Below are 24,155 nucleotides of genomic sequence, written 5' to 3'. Positions count from 1 at the left end.
GCACACACACATACACACACACACACACACACACACACACAGCCATCCTTTAGAGAGGGACATTTGCCAGAACCAGATATCTTGGGGTGAAGATGTTTAATGCCCTGAGCTGTACCTGGGTTTTCAGTAGGACTCATTCTTTCTAATCCACCACTGCCCTTATGGCATCCGCAGTATCTCACTGGTACTCTCTCCCCTCTGCTGTTGAAAATCTCCCTATTCTGAACTCACCTCTTCTTAGCTTTTCCCCTGATAACTCCCCCATCCTCCCTACCACCAGAGCAGGTAGCTTCCTTCACTTCCCCCTAGCAGGGCTCTGAGGTCACAGGATGACCATCAGCCAGAACCTAGGAGGGTTCTTTTGGGTCTGCCTCATGGTGCATGGCTTCTTCTGTCTGTTCCTTTCCTCCCTGTCACTATAGCATTGGGCTCAATATTCTTAGATGCTAAATTACACAGAGAGTATAACTTCAATCTAAACTATTTTGCCCAGAGTCATACTGTAAGAAGGGCTTAATCAACACTTTTCAATGTTGGTAGGATGTATGGACTTCTCTTTCTACATTTAGTCTTCTCTATTGAGCCTCGTCAGGTTTTATCCACCCCTGTGTCTTCTGTCCCCAACTCCTTCACCATTCCTGCACACATTTCTTCACACCACATACAACAAGCTGCCACTTGATCCTCCACCCCCCAGTTCCTACTTGACCCTTGGCTGACATCTGAAGGAGCTATAGAGCAGTGGCTCTCAGAATGGGGTCCTTGGCCTCTGGAGAATCAGAAAACTTATTTAATTAGAATTTGTTAAATGCATCTTATTGTGCTAGACACTTCCACATGCATTATCTTTTTTAATCTTCACAACTTCTATCTAAAGTAGGTATTACCAACTGATTTTTCAGATATAGAACACTTCAGGCTTACTGAGGTAATGTGACTTATCCAAGGCCAGAAAGATTGTAAATGTCAGAACCAAGACTTGAACCCAGACCTTCTGTTTCTGGATCTAATGAACTTTGAGGCAACCATACCTGTGTCAGCAAACGGTCTGTGACCTAGGCTACCCTGAAACATGCCAGAAGAACTACCCAGCTATCATGGGGAAAGAAAAGGATGGGGAGGATAAATATTAGTGCTCATGACTGTTGCTAACTCTGGCTCCTCCACATCTTTGTCTTTCTGTTCCACTGAGAACTCATGTCTCTTGCCCTCACTCTTCTTTCGTCTACCTCTTCTTCGTCTCTTCTGCGTTATGTGACTCAAAATGATTAGGGTCAGATGGTAGAAAATGAAATAATTAAATAGATACCACTTGAGTTCTGGGAGCCAGGTGAAGAAGTGTTTGTTTGTTTATTTTCCCAGGTTGTTACCCAGGGTTGGAGTGCAGTGGCCTGATCTTGGCACACTGCAACCTCCACCTTCTGGGCTCAAGTGATTCTCCTGCTTCAGCCTCCTGAGTAGCTGGGGCTACAGACATGTACCACCACACCTGGCTACTTTTTGTATTTTTATCAGAGAGGGGGTTTCGCCATGTTGGTCAGGCTGGTTTTGAACTCCTGACCTCAGGTGGTCTGCCCACCTTGGCCTCCCAAAGTGCTGGGATTACAAGCGTGAGCCACTGTGCCCGGCCAGAAGGAGTGTTTTGAGAATGGCTAAGATAAGATAGGTTGAATAGCTATGCCTACATGTCACTAATTAACATCTCAGAGATCTCTGCTACAGGTTGTTGTCCTCATTTTGTCTAACATTTTTCCAATAGCAAGAGTAAAGGAAGATAAACGGGGAATGTTTTGAAGTAATAAAAAAAGTTCCATCCATAAAGAAGATACAACATATATTAAGCTTTATGCACCAAACAACACAACAGCAAGATACATAAGGCAGTAGCTTTTAGAAAAAATAAAGAAAACTTAATAAAAAAAAGACTTTAGACTTTAACAAATTTGCTTCAGATTTGACACATTAGTCAGGCAAAAGTACAAGAAGGATATAAAGTATTTGAAGCCATCAATGAATACACTTTAGAGATGAATATAGAATTGTGTGTCTTACTAATAGAATATATACCCCTCTCATAGAAGTTGTACAAAAATTGATCATGTTTGTGGCTACAGAGGAAAGATAACCAATAGATTTCAAAACCATTTCTTACTATAATATAATAAAACTAGAAACCAATAGTTTGTACCTTTTAATAAACTGTCTTTTAAATAACTCTCAGATACATTAAATTATAAAAACTAACATTATAGATTATTTAGCCTACATCCTGATTGAAGATTTAAAATGTCAACAAAACTTGGAAGGTCATTGAAAACACCGCATGACCAACTGAGACCTATTAGCATAGTGACAGGCTGGAAAGATGGACTAGAAATAGCAAACACAAAATCTAACAGAATTACATTTGAGATGTTGCTCTGTGTTCAAAACGCCAATGGCAGAAGCACAAAGTGGAGGAGATATGATTCAGTAGTACCATCTTTAAAACAAAAATGATCACACAGACGTAAGATTTAGAGATTTTAGTTGACAAATGGGTTCTGCATACATCAACTATAATGTGGCTGCCAAGAAAAGTTAATGAGGTTTTAGGCTGTATGAATAGATATGCAGCATCTAGAACAAGAGAGGCAATAGTCAGCTCTAATGTGCACAAGTCAGACTCATACACTGGGCATTCAGTTTGGCACTGCCATAGCTTGAGAAAGATCATTACAGCCCATCTGAAGAAGCATGAAGGGAATTGTAAAGGGATTTGTAAAAAATCCATGTGAGACACAGTTGGAGGAAGTGGAGAGGCTTGACCTGAACCCAAGGCAACTCCTTGAAGTCTTGATGCCGTTCTGAAATACATGAAAGGCTTTTATGCAGAAGAAGAGTAAAGTCATGGAAAGACAGATTTCTGTGAGCAAGAATATCCCAAAGATGAAATAACTACTTAGAGAAACAGCAAGTTCCCTGTCACTGGGGGTATTCTAACCTAGTCTGGGTGAGCCCTTGACGTGGTATTGTCGCAAGAATTTTAACACTGGACAAACAGGTAGTTAGATCAGACAAACCTTCCAACTCTGAAGTTCTTTAACTCCCATGGTATCTAGTATTCCCTCGAAATGGTCCATGAGCTTCTGAGTTTGGTACCCAAAATTGTAAATTGAGTTTTTACAGGTTTTTGGCATTAACATTTTGAGTTCAGGCCCTGTGGGTGACATAAATGCCTGCGTGTTTATAACCTAATTGAGACAACATGAACCCAAATGAAACAGTTGTTCAGGACTATTTAAGATTAATTGTTAAATGATCAAATGAAGACATATGCTGTCATCAGAGTTCAGAGAAGGGGTCATGAGGGTTGGAATAGATGGCAAAATCTTCACAGAGAAGACTTCAAAGTCCATTTATATGCATTAGGCAATAGAAGTGGTTTTAGAAATTGTGGCAACAAGGATGTATATGATAAGCAAACATGATGAGTTATCTCTTTCCCCTGATGGCAGAATATGGCGAGCCTTGCTGAATGTGACTCACCATATGTGCACATCTTTTTAGTGTCTCTTGCCGCCACTGCCCGCGCAGCCACTGCGGGGCTCCTGCAGACACAGACTCCTGGCTCTGCGGCTCCTGCTCACACACAGCCTGGGTCTCTAATGGATTGGTCTGTCAGGCACTTTTATTGACTGAGCTATTTCTTCTTCATCTTCCCAATTGCATCAGCCTTTCCAAACCCAGCAGGTCTTTTATCCTTGAAACCAAGACTCTCTTCCCCTTGGGGACCACTGCCCTTTGCCCTCCACAGTCCATGATTAAAATGACAACAGTAAATGATCCCTTACATTTACTGAGGGCTCTGTGGTTCTGACACTTTTCACATCCACTCTCATTTGTTCTTTATGACAATGTGGGGAGGAACATAGGGCAGGTACCACCTCACAGGTCAGAACACTTACCCAAGGTCACACTGAGGAAAGGAGCTGGTTCTGGGATCAGAATGCAAGTCTTCTCGTCCCTGCACTGGTTTAGTGACATGACCGGTATGCACAGCACCTTAATCTTCCCCATTCCTGGGATTAGTGTGTTCTAACCCAGGCTTGTCATCGTCATTCGAGCCTGGAGATTCTCACAGCAGACCAGCTTTCCAAAAGCTTGGTTCCATATGTGAGTCTGGTTGGGCCCAGGATCTCTGATGCCCACCTGGAATCCTAGGGCTTCTGTGTGGTAGGCCTAGCCTTTGTGAGTGAGGGCTAGGAGGAGGCACTCTTCAAACCCTTATCTATCTTCCTGCCAGTTATTTTTTAGTGGTTTGTAAACTAATTCACATACCAGCAAGCTAGTATGTGAGCATGAAAAACTTAAGAGTGTGTTAATTTAATCAAATAAAAAGTAGATCAAAGTTAATATAGCACATTTAATTATATTATAGAATTGATACCCTGCATGGTTATTAGAAATACATGGTAAGCCGTTTATAGGAATAACTTTATGTGAATGGCTTTAGCAGAGCCAAATCAATGTTTAAGTTTCTCTCATCTTACTTTATTAGTTTTACAGTATTTATATAGCTGGAATCTCTGTCTAAAGTTTTCCTTGGTATCATTTACCATCTAGCATCTGAGTTTCTTCAAACACAGGAAGGTAATTCCAGGGACCAAGAGAAAACATCTTGCTTTCTGAAAGTTCTTTCAAACAGTATCTGCTTCTGTCACTGAAGTATCAGGGTCAATAGCATGAGCCTTTTTCCTTACTTTCCCTCCAAGATTTTATTTTAATTCTTACGAGTTAGCTCAGAGCAAAAGTAACAATCCCAAACATTGGTCATTTAAAAAGGAGATTTCTTACTCTTAGCCAAAAAGAGTAAGGGATGCAGGACGTATCCATAAAGACAAGGTCCTGGCTTGTGGAGGTCTGGGAGGACTGTCATCTCTTGCTGAGCCTACCCTGGGCTGTTATTGTACAGTCACTCAAGATCAAGTTTCTGGTCTTGGGGGTGCAGCCAAGCAAGGGAACTCCAAGGCTGTGCTCTGTGATGAATGTCCCTGACCATGGAGTCTCACACACTGTTCCTTTTTCTGGGTCAGATCTGTGGTTTCTGTAAAGCTGGAAGGATGCCAATCAAAACGACTCCTGTTAATTGTTCGCCTGTGCACATGGTGAAAATGCTCTCCCAACAGGTAGCAGGTGAGAAAGGGACAGAAATTGGGCTGTGGCAAAGCCTTGGACAGCAGAGAAGGTCTGGTCCTGGATTGGAGGCCCAAGTGGACATGGGAGGTAGGGGTTAAAATGATGGAGGGCTCAGGGGAATAAATATATTCCCATCCTTTATGTTCAGTTCAGAAATCTTCCTAGTACCTCTTAAAACTGAGAACCAGGAGTGTTTCCTCAATTATTGAAGTCTCTTAAATAAAAGGCGTGGTGGGCTTGCCATCGTTTAAGTTTAGAATGGCAGGGGCCAAAATTGTGTGTGTGTGTGTGTGTGTGTGTGTATGTGTGTTGCATGTTCAAAACAGGCCTTGACAGCCACATTAGCCTGTTCACAGAGCCTGGAGTTTCCTTAACAGGATGGGGAGAGGATAGGGAGTAGGGGCCACAAAAAGGGTCTTTCACTGCCTGGTCAGCAAAAAAGATATGAAAATGCAACTACCTGGGAATGTTAATAATTCGGTGTGGTAACTCCCAGTTTCAGTTCCAGTGCTAATACCAGATCTTTCCTGTTTGAATTTGGAGGGGCATTGAAGTTGGATGTATCATGGGGAGAGGGGGGAAACAGAAAAGGGTCATCCCTGGGGATGACCTACAAACCTTGTCCCCATGGCTGTGTGTTTGTCTTCATCTCTCTATAGGAGCAGAATGCTTAGGTACTCACTTTCTGAGTGGGGAGAGGAAAGAGTGGGGAGAGGATGCTGAGGAGGAGAGTGGAGATGAGGACATCTCATTGTCATCGCCATCCTCCAACCAGCCTCACCTGTCTCACACTGTCTGCCTGTGCCCTGGAGCCTGAGATGGCACGGGCACTAGACAGTGTGCCTTTTGCTTTGTGGTGGGGGGTGTGGTAGCTCTTGTTGTCATCATCATGGAATCTCTTGAGAATCTCATGAGAAACATGGATCACACAAACTCAAGCCTACAGGGAGAGTCCTCTGAGAGTGCAGGGTCAGACGGTCCTGATGTGGACAGGTGGAGAGAAAGCATGCAAACAGGGACAAGATAAACCAGGAAACGGAACAGGAAAGAAACCTACACAGTGCAACTTCATGTAGTCTATGAGCGTGGGGATCAGCGGGAACAGGGATGATATGTCCGGCAGAGGCCTGTGGGCTTGTGTTGAAATAAAGCAAAATAAAGGGAGATGGTCCAGGGAAGCCTCACCGAGGAGCATAGGGATCATCTAGGAGTGATGGCTGGGGGACGGGAGGAGGAGAGTCCACGTGAAATCTACCAGTTGCAGGGGCAGGTCCCGCAAGGCCTCTGTGGTCTGCATTCCTTGTCGGGTTAGCTGATCCTGAGGGACTGATCTTGTAGCCTTGGCTGACCTGACCTGTGCTGTCACCCCCACACCCACAGCTCCAGAGTGGGGGACTGGTGTCTGAGCTCCAGGAGCTACCACTGTGGAATAGGGGAACCTCAATGCAGACTCTCCTTTTGCCACCTCTGTAGGAAAATTGCTGCTTATGATGAAGAAATCCAGCATCTCTATGAGGAGATGGAACAACAAATCAAAAGTGAGAAGGAGCAGTTTCTCCTGAAGGTAAGTGTGCACTCCCCAGGCTTGGCTCTGAGGCCAGCTTGATGTATCTGCTCTGTCTTCCCCAAGTTTAAGATTTTGGTCCCCCCATCCATGCACTATTGATTCCCTCTTTCTCTGCTGTAATTTTTTTCAAGGCATTTATCACCTTCATAGAGGACATGTAATATCCTTGTTTATTTTTATTGAGTGTCTATCTCCTCCCGCTAGCATGTAAGTTGCAAAAGAGCAGAGATTTTATCTTTTATTAACTAAGGTATCCTCAGCACGTAGACAATGCCTGGAACATACTAGCTGCTCAACAAGTATTTGTTAAATGAATGAATGAATGAACAAGTGAATGAGTGAATGAATGAAAGGATGGAGGTTCATGCTTTCCCTGTTAAATTGGATCTGACATTGACTTCCTAGATTTTATATGGCAAATGCACCCAAATGCACCAGCCCAGTTCACCCTGTGCCCAGCAGCTCCCCTAAGTGGACAAGCATCAGAGCCTGTGCTACCCATCCTTTACCCTTAGACACATGGAAAATTTAACATCCAAGAAAAAACAAATCCCACCTTCCACAGATACCATGGAGGTAGTGGTAACTCCCTTCCCTCTTCCTGGTCTGACCCTTATCAGCCCCTTCCCAAGCCCTGCCATTTGTCTCAAGAGGTCAGGATTGGCGAAATCCTCTTCTTTGCCAAGGTAAGCAGGATCCTTCTGGAAACATGTTCATAAAACTAAATTAAAAAGAAAAAAGCTTCAGAGAACTCTCTAGTACCCATTTTTGGACTATCTACTTGGTGGGTTCTCAGTAGAAAAGGCTTTGATCTTAGATGGCAGTCTCCCTTGCTGCTCAGCACTAAGCCTGGCTATTATCACAACCCCTTCTCTTGAACCAATTTTAAGTTTTATGCTGCCTCAGATTATCAACACCACTGCTGCATTTATTATCACCGAAGTCATTCAAACTGAGAGGGAATCGGAGTGCTTTTCAAGAAAATCTGGTCATGTCCTCCAATTAGCGCCCTCTGGAGGCTTGTAAGCATTTCCAGGCCTCCTCCCTCTTGTAGAGCCTGAAAGCGTTCTGGCTGCTCCTGCCCCTCAACCTAGTTGACAGCAGACAGAACTCACACACTTCTCACCAGCAGATCCCAAAATAGTTTCTGAGAACAGCAGCTCCCCACCCCACCTCCCCGCCATCGGACAGCCACCCCCTTTATCCCAAATGACAACCTGCAGAGAGGCTGAGCTCCATAGGGCGTCTTGTCCCCTCTGCCTGGGCCATGACTACAGGTCAGAGGTCCTAGCTAAAGGAAAAGACGTGATTTCAGAAGTAAATGCTGGGCCAGGGCATGGGGAATGGGTGAGGGCAGAGGTCAAAGGAAAAAAATTCAAGGATAAGTTTGCATCACTGCAGGTGATCCAGCCTCCCTGTCCCCCTCTGCTCCCTCCTTCTCGCTTCTTGACACCAAATCCCTTTAAAGCTCAGTGCTTAGATTTATGCCTTCTGCGTGGACATGGCAACTGCTCAGATGTTTTCGCAGCACTATTAAGCCATTAGATACAAAGGCTTTTGCCTGGAGATAGATCAAGGATAGTGGCGCTACAGTTTCTGACATCATGGAAAAGGCTGGACCCTCGGACCAGAATTTGGATCCTGGCTTGACACTTACCAGTTTGTTTGACCGTGAAGGAAGTACCTAATCACTTGCACCTTCCAACCCCAGGATTGATGCTAGACCCCCTCAACGCCCTGTCCTGGCGCATTGTGAGGATGCTCTGTAGGCCTATTGTGGGTACAGCCACATCATCATGGGGATTCTGGAGCCGCTCGCTGCTCCCAGCGTTTTTCACAGAGAGCAGCAGCCAAGCTGAAGGAGGCAGATTCCCTGGGGCTGATTCTCTGGAAGCAAATGTTGGGAGCAGGTGCTGTCTGGTCAGATCGTACCTCTGCCATTTGTGTGGTTAACATGAGGATAATCACAGGCTGTCCCAGTGGTTCTTCTGCCCACTTACCCGCCTAAAAATGAGCAGAAGAACCTGGTAACATTGATAGAGGATGCGCAAGGAAGCATCCTGAGCCTTTGAATGGAGGTGTCCAAAGGCCTCTGGCCCGAGGGGGCCATGTTCCCCCACCGCGCTGCTGCTGCTGTCATGCCAGGACACCCGTCTAGTGCAGCATCCCACGCTGTCCTCCTTGGGAAAGAGTCCTTCCGTATCACAGGAACCCCAGGGGGCTCCGGTAGTGAGTTATATGGCAGTTACAATGGTTTCTTCTCTTCCTGCACATTTTGTACCTCCATTCCGCCTTCAGGCAAGTGGAGTGCTGCAGATGGCTTGGGTATTTTTGTTTCTATTCTGTGAACAAACAGTGATCCAGAAGAATGAAGCAAGTTGGTTGGATGAAGCCAGGGCTGGAACCCAAGTTGTGTCCCGCTCGGCTCAGGGGCCTTACACCACAGATCTGGCTCTGTTGACAGCATCAGGCACCTGACAGCCCACACACTTTCCTCCTCATCCCATAGCCAGGCCCCTTCTCACCTGCTTCAGTACCTCTCTGTGGGGGAAGCCCAGCCTAGGGAAGGAGCAGATATTAAAACATCCTGAGGAGCAGGGCTCGGGAGACTTCAATCACAGTGGGAAAATATGAACACTTAGACCCTCAAGAGGAAGAGGAAGGCCCTGTGTTTCCAGAGTGAGGTCAATTTAAGAGATCCGATGCCAATGCCCAACCTGGAACAGAATATCCAGGTCGGAAGGCGTCTGAGGGGTCATCTGCCTCCCCCAGTCACCCCCAATTTGCACATGAGGAGACCAAAGCCTGACGTTTGAACTCAGCCCCAATTCTCCCCGTTCAGTACTCCACCACTGGCTGACACTGCCCCTTTTTTGGCGGAGAGAAGGGTGGTGGTACACAGTCATTGGACATGGCCACGCTTGCTGGAGTTTGCATCCTGCCTCACTAAGTGCTTGCACTATCTCTGTCTCATTTGGTCCTCCCTGATGGGGCAGGCAGGTTACCAGAGCCCTGCAGTGCTGTGGAAAAAGCCCCATGGTCTAATAGGATGGGCCCTGATGTTGAGTAGGTTCAAGGTGGGAAAAAACAAATCTATAACCCAGGTGTGCTACATTTGGGTCCTGTGTGTCCCTCTTTCCGGCTTGGCAGGACACAGAGAGGTTTCAAGCCCGCAGTCAAGAGCTGGAGCAGAAACTGTTATGTAAGGAGCAGGAGCTGGAGCAGCTCACCCAGAAGCAGAAAAGGGTATGTTGCCATCCGTGGCCCCAGAGTACCTGGCTCTTCACTCTCTCCTTTTCTCTGCCTCTTGCCCACTTTCCCTGCCATTCACTTAAGGACTTTTGAGTTTTTAACCTGAGAAGAACCATTTAGTCATGCAAAAGATAGCATTTAAAATCACAGGTGATCCCAAGATAAAGCCTTTACTTCTCCAACACCAGGTGTTTAACTTGGAAAAGTTGCCAAGCGTTCCCCCACGAGGTATCTGCAGACATGTTCCTATAATTATACCCAGGAGCCACGAGAATGTCAAAACTTGAATTTGTTTCCTGCCTCCTGTATAAGAAAAGAGGGGAATGCTGAGGTACAAGAGACATTGTCTACCACGATATCTGGGGGGAGGCTGCAGATAAGTTTCTTCCCTCTAGAATGGCCATGGATACCTCTGCTGGAACAGGCTCTTCCAAGCTCAGCCTGTCTCTTCTCTGGCTGTGTGGTGCCTGGACAGGTTCATTGGCATCTTTTGTGGCTGCTCCCATCCCTGCAGGAAGGATGCAGACACCAGACACTCCTCTCTGATGTACCTGAGCCTCCAGGAGGCAGGCTGGGTGGTGCCCTCTGCAGGGCAGTGTCTATATGGCTGGGAGTACCTGGCTAACGACCCCAGAAAGACTGACTACCTAGGCAAGTCTCCTACTTAGTGGCCTCCACTGCTTAGCAAGGGCTCCTGAGGGAGACAGGCTAGGGTGCCACTGGCCTCCTGTTTTGTTGTGCCTGGTGCTGGAAGGAATCCAGCTCTGGACAGACCAAGACACATTGCTTCCATTTCAATAGAGGGGCTATTTTTAGCAGCACATTAAAATCTACTTGAAGACAGCACTGCTAAGACTAGAGACTATTCCACTGCTGCTGCTACCCAAGCTATGAATTTAGGTCTCTTTCCTTCTGCAGCAAGATGATTTCTACTCCGGGAACTGCCAGCTGCCTCCCCATTTCCCCATCCACAGTTGTACCTTGCTTCTCCTACTCTTTCTCTTCCTCTCTATTATGCATTAAGTTCCTAGCAATTAGATTTATCCCTCAAATGAATGATTGCCACTCGATTTAATTACTGCATGCTTGCCTGATTACACAGGAGCCTCTTGAGAATCACACCAAATTCCTTGTTGTTACTTCTTCCTCCCCTTACTGGCCACATTCATTAAACTAAATTTATTATGATATATGTACCTTGGTTTGATTCTTCCTCTGGTGAGAGGATTGGAAGCTCTGCAAAGCAGAATCAACAGCCAAGAAAAGCTGAAGCTATAAAAATGCAGGGTTTTTAGTTGCTTTAGGGACATAGAAAAGGTCTATGTTCTGTTTGAACTGTTTTAATTATTTCCTAAGAATTTTCAGGGCTTCTGGCTACCCTTAAAAGCTTCTCTAGATTAATGGAGTTGGAGTTGAGAGGAGAAAAGGGAATATATAGATTTGCTATCAGCATGCAAAATTGGGAAGGATGGTTTTATGAAGCAGGCCATTTAGCTGTTCCCCTTCTCCATCAAGGACCAAGGAAAAGAAATTGGCTTAAAAGACAACAAGATGGATTTAGGTTAGATCTCAAGGCCATTCACACAGACGGATTGTGGCAGTTCCTTTTCGAGTGGAGCAGCTCCTCCTGGACTATTTAATGGTCCTATGTGGAGACAGCAGAGAGACAAGATGTGCTCTGAAAGCTCCTTCTTGCCCAGAGGAGTGTATATGTGTGAACTGAGGAGAGGACACTGCTGATTTAGGCTTGAGGCCAGTGAGGGGTGGCAGTGATGGTTCCTGCCTGCCAAGCGGAGAAAACAAGGTGAGGCCAGGGCAGGCCCTCCTGAAAATGGTGGTCACTCCTCATTCCCTTCTGCTCCCCATTCCTTTGCAGCTGGAAGGTCAGTGCACAGCCCTGCATCATGACAAGCATGAGACCAAGGCTGAGAATACCAAGCTGAAACTCACTAACCAGGAGCTGGCCCGGGAGCTGGAGCGGACCTCCTGGGAGCTCCAGGATGCTCAGCAGCAGTTGGAAAGCCTCCAGCAAGAGGCCTGCAAACTCCACCAGGAGAAGGAGATGTGAGTCCAGCCTTTGTCCACTCCTCTGCTCTCCTCCAGCACCACCCCCCACTATGGGCATGTCCCCTCACCACTCAGAGACCCTGTCTCCTTGCCTGTGAAATGTGGATTTGGGCTTGTTGCTCCCTGAGGCTCTTCTAACACTCTTCTAGGATTCTGACACTATTTAGCAGACCAGTTCTATGTCCAGCATTGCCTAGGATTGACAAGAAATGTACAGCCCTGTTCTCAGAAAATGCATTCTGTGATTAGAAAGACATGTTATTCCACAAACAAATATGAGGGAGTCTGTGGGCAAATGCTGAGTGAACAGACAGACCCTAAGTGACTGTTGTCATGTAGAGACCTGGGAGGCCAACAGGGACCAGAGGGAAGCAGGAAGGCTTCCAGGATCAGCATATGATCTGACGGAGCATGTGTTACTGTCCTGGACTCGCCTCTCCATCTCTGCCCATTTTTTTCACCATGTTCCTCAGATTCAACTGGGTGGTCCCAGTAGCAGGAAACCCCACATCTCTCAGGGCCCGACCTGCCAATGGCGTCCAGCCATGGGGGTTAATTTACTAGGCAGAGGCACACCTGAGGCAGAATCAAGCCTGGGTCTGCACCTTAAACTGGAGGAGTCCCTGAAGAGTCAGTCATTTATCTTGTCTTGGGAGTATTAGGTTTTAGAACAAATGTACTCTGAGGCTCAGGGCAGAGGACTCTCATTTGTTTATTTGTATATTCATGTATCCATATAGTCAATGACTTATTCATTTGGCAAACATTTATTCTGTGCTAGGTACCGTGCTGGGCATTCAATATATCTCACTTACGTCGATAATATGACATCCTCTCATTTGATCTTTAAATCATCCTGGGCCAGGCGCAGTGGCTCACGCCTGTAATCCCAGCACTTTGGGAAGCCGAGGCGGGCAGATCACGAGGTCAGGAGTTCAAGACCAGCCGGACCAACATGGTGAAACCCCGTCTCTACTAAAAATATGAAACTTAGCCAGGCATGATGGCGCATGCCTGTAATCTCAGCTACTTGGGAGGCTGAGGCAGGAGAATGGCTTGAACCTGGGAGGCAGAGGTTACAGTGAGCCCATATCATGCCACTGCACTCCAGCCTGGGTGACAGAGTGAGATTCCATCTCAAAAAAAAAAAAAATTATCCTGGTATGGCAGGTTCTGCTATTATCAAGGAGGAAACTGAGGTTCAGAGGTTTAAGTAACTATCCCAAGATGCTAAGAGTTAGGCACGTCTTGCCGATTTTCCCTAGAGAATAACAAGCCTGCGGAAAATATTCTTACAAGAGTTGGACTGGCTATCATTTACTCATGCATTCGTTCATGCACTCTTCATTCATTCATTTATTCTGAAAAAAGTAATTGTGTGTCTGATCCTGAAAGGTACCAGGTAGTACTGAAAGTCTGATTTTAGGGAAAAGGGCGGTTGCTACTTACCAGAACTTGTTTTATAGATGTTAACTCCCCTTGTTCAAAAGTGAAGGTGCTCACTCTGTCTGACTGCTGGCAGGATTTTGGTCCATAGGCCTAAATAAAACTGCTCTGCTGGTTTGACTTATGTGCGGAATCCTGTACCATTTGGCACTAATTGCCTGGAATAAAAGGAAGGAGACGTGTTTGAGCTGGGAATTTCACCCTAGTAAGATATCCCTAGTTAAAAAAAAAGCAAAAACAAAAAAACTCCCAAGTAGCTGACTTAAAATAAGCCCCTCCATTCCAATTCTTGGATGACCAATTGTGGAAGGACAACATATTTCATTGTGAACAAGCAAAATCAGTTCCTCCTCATTGAGAACAGGTCAACAAGGTACAGGCATTTAGCTTTATAAACAGAATTAAGGATGCAGGCTCTTGAAATTCAATCAAGCTCTAAAAGCAACAAACATCTGAAGGCACAAGCATTAGAACAGCAAATGGAAATAAACACCCGGTGCTGGAGCATCAAATCACAGCGTGAGGATTCAAAGCTTTCTGAAGTCTTATCTTAATTAACCAAGCCAGAGACACAATCTCTGGAGGCTGGGAATTGAAAAAGAGGGAGGGAGGGAGGGAGGGTTGGGAGGAAGAGAGAAATATGACTCCAGAACCTTCACAAACTGGTTTTCAAGAAGCTTGCAGTTTCTTGTGCAGCCAGGGAGCATGCTGGGGCCCGGAGAGCGTGTCCCATCCAGGGAGGCCGGGAGCCGGGAGAGCAGTGCAGCGAGAGGCTTAGCTTGTTCTCCACAGAGTGGGGTTGCAGACCGGCAGATGGAGAGGACTTTGATGCTCTGGGTCACCTCCTTCATTTTATACATGAAGAGACTGAGGCTCAGAGAGGTGTAGTGACCGGCCCAAAGCCATTCAGCTAGCTAGTGCCGGATGACAGGGATGGAGCCCAGTTCTCCTGATAGTCCCATGCTCTCCGACAGGGTCTTGCTACCCCCATGCAGCTGGGAGAGGAAAGGGTGAAGCTGGGAGGTAAACAGGCTTAGTCACTGATCAGCAAGAATTCTGAACAGGCAAAATTAATTTTCCTGATCTCTGAAGATGCTCAAGGTAGCAGAAGTAGATTTTAAAATGAGATAAAGAAAGAACTATCAAGCAGAGAGATAATGTAAAGATGAAGGTCAGCTGAGAAGCAGCAACTCTGTTTTTTAATTAACTTTTATTTTGAGTAAGTAGTTATGACAAGGCAGGAAATTCAAAAGGCACAAAAGGTTATACGCTCAAAAAGAAGTCTGTGTCCCCCACGTGGCCCCGATCTGCAGTCATCAGAGCCACTGGTCATGGTTTCTTGTGGATCCTTTGAGAGTATGGTGTGTATATGCAGGCACAGACACATATATGTGCATGCACACACGTGCACACGCATGCATACACGTGCACACGCATGCATACACGTGCACACGCATGCATACACACACACTTTTCCTTTATAAAACAGTAGCATACTAAGCATACTGTTCTGCATTTGCATTACATTTTTCACTTGACAGTATGTCTTGTGCTCCATAGCTCATCCCTCCCCTAAAACAAAGCCGACAGCAGTTCCCTAAGGGTAACCATAAACGCCTCACCAGTGACCACTCCAAACAAACACAGGTTCTTTCCCTTTCAGTTTACATATTACCCATGTATACACTTTTAGAACCTCTGGGTTAGAAGGATTTTAGAGGTCATTTAGTTAAATATCTAAGTGTCTTTTTTTTTCAGAGTGCCTTTCTTTTGTTGACACAAAAATGTATTTCTGAATATATGTGTGTATATATGGATGTACAAATATCCAAGCAGATGTATGTTTACTAGACAAATAGAACAGTACCTGTATTCACATGTATTTCTAATACATATGTATGGATATATAGCTCCAGTGGTCACTGGTGCTGTGTATGCAGAGCCAGAGAAGACTTAGAATTTGGGAACTGGCTATTTGGTAAAACAGTCCGTGAGAACCCGGACCTTAAGTCCCTGGTGAATGATTTTCCTGAGCAGAGGTAAAGCTGTGAGCTCCTGGCCACCCCTGGAGAGAGGCAGGACACAGGGTGGGGTGGGGGGACCCTAAAGCATAGCACCAGGATCCTCAGCAACCAGGGCCCAGAGTCGGGAGCAGGCAGCTCTGCTCACAGAGAACTCATCAGAGCAGAGTCCCAGACAGGGGTTTACAGACCCATTTTGGATAATGGGAAATACATTGTTTTTCTTCAAATTGAAATTAAATATAATTGGTAATAAAATGTCAGGAATTTGCATCTCTGCAGGAGCCAGAGAAGGTTTGTTGCTTAATTGGAATTGTCTGAGTTGAACTTAGAATTTCATTCAGCCTGTTATTGCTGTAAATTGACTTTACAATTATTCTATAAAGTGGGGGAAAAAAAGAAACATTGTGCTTAAGGAATCAGGTTAATAGGAGCTTGGCAGGAGAGTCCTGTGGGCCAGCATGTTGGTGCAGTTTTTGCCAGCTCAGTAATGATACTGATGGGGTGGCAGAGGGGTCCTTGCCCAGCCCAGTGTGTGCACAGCCTGGCAGCCCTGACAGCCCATGGAAAGTGACGCCTGTATCAACTTGCAAGATGCTCCCTACATGAAAAGCTGTGCTGCAGTTTGGAAATGTGAAACTATGGACCCTTGTAGTAAGATCGGAGGGTGATTAAAAAATGTCTACAGCATGGTATGTAACACAGAAGGAAAAATGAAGACAGAATTGTGAAGTTAAGCCAGTTTCCCAGTATTACCTAATTTCTTATTTTTTTCCTTTCCTTTCTTCCCTGAGTGATGCTGAAGACCTCCCCAATTACCCCATCTTTCCTTCCTCTTTTCTTCCTTCTTTTCCTCCTTCCTCCTTCCCTCCCTTTCTTCCTTCTTTGCTCCCCCTCACCTCTTTTACTCTCTCTCTCTCTTCTTTCTTCCTACAACTATTTGCTGATTACACCTCCATGCCAGGCACTGTGTCGAGGGTATCAATGTAAACAAACCAGACACAGCCCTTACCTCCCCACCTGAGTTGCCCTCTAGTTGCCCTGATTCACAGCCTCCCTGCCTCTCTCTTCCTTTCCTCACAACTCCTGTTATAATTAACATGTTTGCACAGTGATATCAATGATTATAATAGATACATTCAATCTCTGCATTACAGCTGGATCATAAGTCAGAGAAATGAGTGCCCAATAGTAAAAAGTGCAAATATCTGGAGACTTTGGGAGGAAGGAGACTTTTGGAAGGGAAAGAGAAGGTGATTCTTCCAGAGCTCCTAAAAACATACTGAACCAGCCTCTGGGTGGGGCGAGAATGGGAGGGAAGGTAATACAAATTCTGCTCTCACCCTTCAAGATCTGGCTGGAAAAGAATAGTGATCTAATTCCCTGAAGTCTGGATAGGATAGGGCAGTTTGGAGCCTGGACAAACTCTTTTTTTTTAAAATTTAATTTAATTAATTAATTCATTTATTTATTTTTTAATTTTATTATTATTATACTTTAAGTTTTAGGGTACATGTGCACAATGTGCAGGTTTGTTACGTACGTATACATGTGCCATGTTGGTGTGCTGCACCCATTAACTCATCATTTAGCATTAGGTATATCTTCTAATGCTATCCCTCCCCACTCCCCCCACCCCACAACAGTCCCTAGAGTGTGATGTTCCCCTTCCTGTGTCCATGTGTTCTCATTGTTCAATTCCCACCTATGAGTGAGAACATGCGGTGTTTGGTTTTTGAGCCTGGACAAACTCTTTAGTGACCATCCAGCCTATTCACAGGTGGCATGTGAAGTGGCTGTGGAAAGAGCTGGGTCTGGGGTTAGGAGGGGACCTGGTTCAGTCGCGGATTGTATGTGTGAACTGGAAAGACTTAGCAGACTTCTTTGATGGTCAGAGTTGGTGAAATGAGGATAAGTTCACCACCCAAATTGGCCATGTGCGATGCCCAAAGCACTTGCATACCATAGGAGCTCTCCAGGAGGAGGCCACCTTCCTCCAATGCCCTCCGTCCCCAGCATGGCATCACCTGCTGGTCTCCAGCATGAGGGGTCCGGGCATCCGGCTTCCACCTGGGAGCTCACTGCAATGTGTTTGCCTCCTCCTCAGGGAAGTGTACCGCGTGACAGAGAGTCTACAGCGCGAGAAGGCCGGGCTCCTCAAGCAGCTGGATTTCCTAAGGTGCGTCGGTGGGCACTGGCCTGTGCTGAGAGCAACTCTCAGAAGCCTGGGGTCAGAAGGACCAGTCTGAGGGTCATCCTTGCCTACGTGCTGGAAAAACGTGCCTGCTGAGAAAGCGCCCTCATTCCCTTGGTCCCCAACGCAGTGTTTGGACCACTGAGTAGCCACTATATTATGTTTGGTCCATTTACACACGCGCCCACATCCAGTTTATTCCTCCTGGTGGGGAGGCTCTGCCCCACTCCTCTGAGTCCCTCACAGGACTGTGCTTGGCACTTGATCACAAGTGAGCAGAGCTGGGTTTAATGAGCATTTAATCTATGCTAGAAATATTATCTCGTTCATTGTCAGCAAAACTGTTAGGTGAGTAGGGCGGTTGATTCACAGGAATTAACTGATGGGGAAGTTGATATTAGAGGAATGAAGTAATTTACCACAGGCGACGCAGCTACTTGCTGGTAGAGCCAGAATGGAAATCCATAACTCAGCTGTGTTCTGTTCATGTTTGTTGAATGAGTAAATGAATCGCAAACAGAGCACCAAGAAAAAGCTTTCTCAGGCTTCAAAGACCCCCAGCAATAAATTCAAAGTTTACTGGTCTGGAATATGCACCACCCTCCCCTCCTCAGAAAAACAAACCCATGTGGGGAAAGATGGAATTTTTAATGTTGCCCATGAAGTTTCTAAGTCACTGCCTGCTGAGCACCTCTTGGGGAATGGTGAGGAAACAGAAGGACTTTGGGTTCTGATTTTTGAAGTGCAAGTGGTTTTGAATCACTTCCCAGTTATGTTATGAAGGTTTTTGTTTTTGTGAAAGCAAGGGAGGCTCACTGTGTCTGGCATCTATGATGCTACCAAATGGAAAAGTGCTTCAACCTGAATGTGTTTCAGATTGATTGTGCTCGGTACATGATTCAGTCAGGCCTCCAGAGCCAGGGAACATGTAAAGGGGTTCTTAGGTGACCAAGCTATAATCCATTTGCGAGAAGGTCTTGATTCTTAGGAAGGCTTTAGTAAAACGAAGAGAACAAAACATGTAAGGACAAGTTTGGGGTCTTTTTTTTCTATTGCATTTAGAAAAAAATGAAAGGGTAGATTCAAAGAGAATGAGCAGGGGAGAATGACAAGGCAGCTCTCTACAAATACTTATGGGTCTTTTTAATGGAGGCTAGCATTTGTGCAGAATCACAAAAGGCCTGAGGCCTTTCTGTGCCATTGATCCAGGGTTACCAAGCTTAAGCCCCAATGGCTAATGAAAGCTGAGAGGTGGAGAGAAGGCCTCATGGCATATCTCTCCTTCACAGTGAAACCACCAGGAATCAAGGGAGAGATAATGCTGAGGTGGGGGTGGAGGACAGCGAGAATGTCGGGGGAGGGTAGGGGTGGGATGGTGGTGGAATCAGGACAACAGCTGGGGTGTGATGGGGTGAGAAGGGCTGCCATCCGAAGGACAGTGGGTACAAACGCAAGCAATTTCAGGGCACTTGATTAGGAACATGCACTTTGAAGCTGGATCTGATTCAAAACCCAGCACTTCCTCTCATTAGCTTGTGTGACCTTGAGCAGTTGACTTAACCAATCCGAGTCTTAATTTTCCCATGCCTAGCTTACAGGCTTCTTTTGAGAATTAGATGATACATGTCAGTAGGAATCACAGTAGAGCAGCGATGCGAACAAAAGCAGATATGTTTCTTTAAATACTGAGGCTTCTGTATGGGGATGGCCACACACCCATAAAGCAGGAAGCCACAAAGCAGGAAACAACGCAGCCTGCTTTCCAAAAAATGGTGGGACTTTCCAGGTCTCCCAAGGTCCTTGCTCATGTTCAAGGGTGCTAACTCACAGCTCCGCGCGGAGCGAGGGTCCCTCTGGCATGAGCAGCTCACTTTGCCATTCTCAGGAGTTGTGAAATAACCTCCATGTCCCTCCTGACTTGTTCTGAAGGCCCTGGCTGTGTGCCTGCCTGCTCACCTCATGCAGGTAACTGAAAACAACCCTGGCACATTCCTAATGTTTTCTGCAAGACTGGTGGAATTGGAAGTCAGTTGCCCAGGTGGTGACTTCTCAGGCCCCACCTAAAATCTCTTTCTATAGTGTACAACACACTTAGCAGAGTGCCTGGCCCACAGTGAGTGCCCCATAAATGGCTGCATTATGATGATCAGGGCCTAACCATGGCTGTGCCCTCCCTTCCCCTTCAAAAGTGTGGGTTTGTTCAGAGGCCGCCGGCCAGAAGAGTCATAGAATCACAAAACTGCTGAGCACTTTGAGGTCATCTGGCCTGCTCTCTCCACCTCTTGTGTTAATGGATGAAATTCCCCACTGTGATCCCCAAGTGCATTCTGCAGTCGCGCTGCAGACCCAGTCAACTCACTTTCCCAACTGCTCCTACTTTAAGTCCTGGAAAAAAGACTCCTCCTTTTCCATCCTCATGCTTGCTCCTGTTTCACAGCTGGAGCCATTCAATAAGAGCTTCCTCCCAGGCCCGTGTCTCTGCCTTCTCTGTTATGGTGGATGTACTCCCCATACTCGTCACAGAGGCCACCCCCGACCCCCGTGCCCAACTCACACTCTAGAATTAGAGCCTATCCCTTCCTGGCTCCTCAAGGACTAGTCCAGCATTTGTTCTTTCTCTCCTCCATTGTCAGTTTTATCTCTTTTGAAGATACCTACAAATGTACTCTAATGTTTCTCATGTAACATCTCTTGTCCTCACTTCCCCACCCAGATACTTGCCTTGCCATTTCTTCAACCCCTTTACAACAAAACTTTCAGAAGAGTTGTTCACATTCACTGTCTCCACTCCTTTTCTTCACATTCTCAACCCACCAATCAGGCCTTTTCCCCCCACTGTTCCAAAAAAACTGTTCTTACCCAGGTCGCCAATGACCTCCATATTGCTAAAAATATTCGTCAAGTGTCAGGGCCCCAACCTTGCCCCCAGCAATCTGTTCTTAGCACCCATCCAGAGGGATCCTTTGAAACCTGGAGCCAGATCTTGACACTCCTTTGCCATCTGCTTCACCCCCACCACCCCCAGCCCCTTGGCTTCATATCTCATTTGGAGTAAAAATCAAAGTTCGTACAGTGTCCCACAGGGCTGTGAAGAGACAGGTCCTGACCACCATCCACTTTTTCTCTGGCTTCATCTCCTAACTACTTTCCCTTTGGGCACTCCACTTCCTCCTTTCTATTTCTTGCTCACACTAGGTGTATCCCAGCACAAGGCTTTGCCCTATCCTGTCCTCTGCCTGGAATGCTTCTGCCGCTCCTTCAAGGCTCTGCGCAAATGCCGTCTTATCAGTGAGGGCGTCACTGACCACTGTAGTTGAAATACTGCTCCACACTCTGGCTTCTTTTACTCTACTTTCCTGCTTTAGTTTCTCAATAACAGTTATCCCTCCGCTAAAATACAAGTTCTGTGAGGCAGGAACTTTTTGTTTTGGTCATTGGTGTGACCAAACTCTTCATTGGCTAGAAGAGTGCCTGACGTGCAGTGGGTGCTCAGGAGACATTGGAGTGAATGCGTGCATGCGTGAATGAATGAATGAATGAATGGTGCACAGAGAGAAAGAGGGAGCCCAACAGGAAGCTCCCAGGTGGAGCTGGAATGCTGGGGTCCCCTCTGTAGGCGGTGCCCCTAATAATAGGAGAGGCCATGCATAATCCTGATGGGCCACGGGTGTCTCAAGGGCATTCAGTCTATCCCCCACATCTGTGTGTACCTATCTGTATACACAAACTATCCTTTACCATTAATCACATCCCTACGGAAGGAGATTCCACAGACTCCCTGGTCTTCCATACCACACCTTCCCCTGCACCCATCTGACTAGCGAATTGGCTGCCGTTGGATCTGTCAACTGCAAACTCCATGTTTGAATAGATTCCCCTTTACCATCCACAGGGAAAGGAACAAGCACCTTCGGGATGAACGGGACATATGTTTTCAGGTAATTGGCCAGTTCTCCCTTACCTGTGGGGGACTAAGGGCTGTGGTCCACTGGACAGCCAGATCCATGTCGAGACTGGCCCAGCAATGTCCTGACACTTGGGATCTATTTGGCAGGATGATGGCATGAAAACGTTTTGCAAATAATAAAAATTCAGGGTGGCCTACTGGGTATCAATGTGTTAATTTTCCACAGAGTAACGCAGTTTCTTCTTGGCACAACAAGACTAAAATATTTGGGAGGGTCGCACATTTCTTGGATGCAGAAATGATAGTTCTATCCATGAGATGGCGCAGTTGAAATGTCGTTATCACTTCTAAACCAAAATGCTCACAGCTTTCTTCTTCATTTAAATTTTTATCTCGATGAAAATTTTGCATTTTATACTGTCATAGACCACATTAGAAATGTGTATTTCACTGTTTTCATAGTTGATTTTATGAACAGTTTTTCTCTATCCTGTAGGGACCCCTACTCTTCCATACCTGAGTACCATGTCTCTCTCTCTCTCTCTCTCTCTCTCTTTCTCTATATGTAGTGCATGTGTATATATATATATATATATATATATATATATATATATATAGTGTGTGTATATATATGCATGTGTATATATGTATGTGTATATGTGTGTGTATATGCATGTACATACATATGTGTATATATACACACACTTTCCTAAACGACATGAAATCCTGTATTTATTTAAAAGTCTTCACTGTGGACCACGTTGGCCAAAACCTAGGATTCCATGTTCTTACTCATCTTCCCCTTTAGACAGGAGCCACTGGGTGCTCTGAAAGGAAGAAAAATGAAGGCCAAATTGATTGATGTGACTTCCTAATTATCAGGGTTACCATCCTATGAATTTCATGTGTGTCCCTGGGCAAGTCATTTACCACTTTGGACCATGACCTCTGCTGTCACACGAGGAAAGTGAATTCCCATCCCCCCTCCATACGATAGGAATCTTTGAGAAAGATTCTTGGAAAGGGGATGATGTGGATTGGACCCTTAGCTGAACGGTGACCTAGATATGGTCAGCAGAAGGCAGCTGGTTTGCCCTAAATTAGATCTGACCTGCTTTATAATTGCAAATCCCTGAGGGACTGCATTACGCCACAGTTTCTTTTCCATTGCTGACTGGCAGCAAACATCTCTGCCACCCACCTATGTGTACTATTAGAGCAAGACTTAAGCCTACACATGTTTGTTTGATAATGATAATGGTTATAATTGTTTTAGAAGTATCATTGAATTTATTTTAAAACTTCCAACCAAATGTCACCCGAATCCCTTCACCTCCCTTCCCTTTACCCGCCAAACTCATTCTGCTTTGAAAGGGGCATGGAATTAAGAACTTCCGTGGGGAATCAAAGAAAGAGGGACAAATTCAATAAGAATTGAAGGTTGATTTGGAATCAGCATAGCCGTACCTTCAGGGGCTCTGGGAGCATTGCAGCCCCTCCTCTCATTAAGGATCATTGGGAATCATGGGATGGCAATTAACGAGAGAGATTTCCTGCAGTCTAACTCCCCCTCCTCATCTCCTGGAAGACATCTGTCAGGGAGCATAGGCAAAGGGGGTTGTAAACCCCTGCTCCACCCAGGTTCTGTGTTACAGATGTTAGTAATTTATCTACACCCAGCCTACTTCCACCAAAGAGCTGAACTACCTTATGCTAGCTCAGCAGCTATATGGACAGAACACTGAGTTAATTGACCCTCCTGGCTAGTTACTTTCTCATTACATCTGAGGCTTTAGAAATAAAAAGGGATTGGAGCCAGACGGAAGAGTGTGAATTAAAGATTCACAGAGATTTTTATGCCTGTAAATATTTTTTCTTTTTTCTGCCTGACCAGGCATGGTGGCTCACTCCTGTAATCCCAACACTTTGGGAGAGTAAGACAGGAGGATCACTTAAGGCCAAGAATTCAAGACCAGCCTGGACAACATAGCAAGATTCCATCTCCACAAAAAATGAGAAAATTAGCCAGGCATGGTAGGGCGCCTATAATCCTAGCTACCCAAGAGGCTGAGGCTAGAGGATTGCTTGAGTGCAGGAGTTTGAGGCTGCAGTGAGCTGTGATCATGCCATTGCACTCTGACCTGGGAGACAGAGCAAGACCCTGTTTCAAAAATATAGATATATTTTTTCAGAAGAGATGAGTGTTTATATTTTCTATATGCATTAGAAATATGTATAGAAAATATGCATTAAACACTTATATCTTCTTTTCCTTTTACAAATCATCAGTGCTCCTGTGAATAGCATGATGGACCCCAGGCTGTAAATTGTGTACTTGTTCATTTGATTAGATAACTGGAAAGGAGATGGAGGGATTCTGGTAAGGGATGATGGCAAAAGGGAAGAGTGGCTAAATGCCAACAGGGAGACCAGAACACTGCCTACTTCCTTCAGAGTTTTGTGTAGAGCCTAGTCTATGAGGTGGGAACCATGAGCCCTTTTCTGTTCAAACATTCTGTGCAA

General features: G+C 45.6%; 1 protein-coding gene across 5 annotated transcripts in view; it reads left to right on the top strand.

Annotated features, from left to right (window-relative positions):
• Positions 1-24,155, top strand: part of CRACR2A (calcium release activated channel regulator 2A) — a 142,955-nt gene that overhangs the window by 87,124 nt on the left and 31,676 nt on the right. For 4 of the 5 annotated variants that reach the window (XM_054445470.1, XM_054445471.1, XM_054445469.1 and 1 more), the window contains 5 exons: positions 6,652-6,742; positions 9,896-9,991; positions 11,874-12,061; positions 17,639-17,710; positions 21,618-21,663. In XM_054445470.1, the coding sequence (XP_054301445.1) occupies positions 6,652-6,742; positions 9,896-9,991; positions 11,874-12,061; positions 17,639-17,710; positions 21,618-21,663 (493 nt within the window). The remainder of the gene's footprint in view (positions 1-6,651; positions 6,743-9,895; positions 9,992-11,873; positions 12,062-17,638; positions 17,711-21,617; positions 21,664-24,155) is intronic. The other variant, XM_054445472.1, reaches the window with a different exon arrangement.

This window comes from Pongo pygmaeus, chromosome 10 (assembly GCF_028885625.2).
Source record: "Pongo pygmaeus isolate AG05252 chromosome 10, NHGRI_mPonPyg2-v2.0_pri, whole genome shotgun sequence".
Taxonomy (NCBI): domain Eukaryota; kingdom Metazoa; phylum Chordata; class Mammalia; order Primates; family Hominidae; genus Pongo; species Pongo pygmaeus.
The sequence above is the reverse complement of the archived record's forward strand: the minus strand, read 5'-3'. Positions and strand labels throughout refer to the sequence as shown.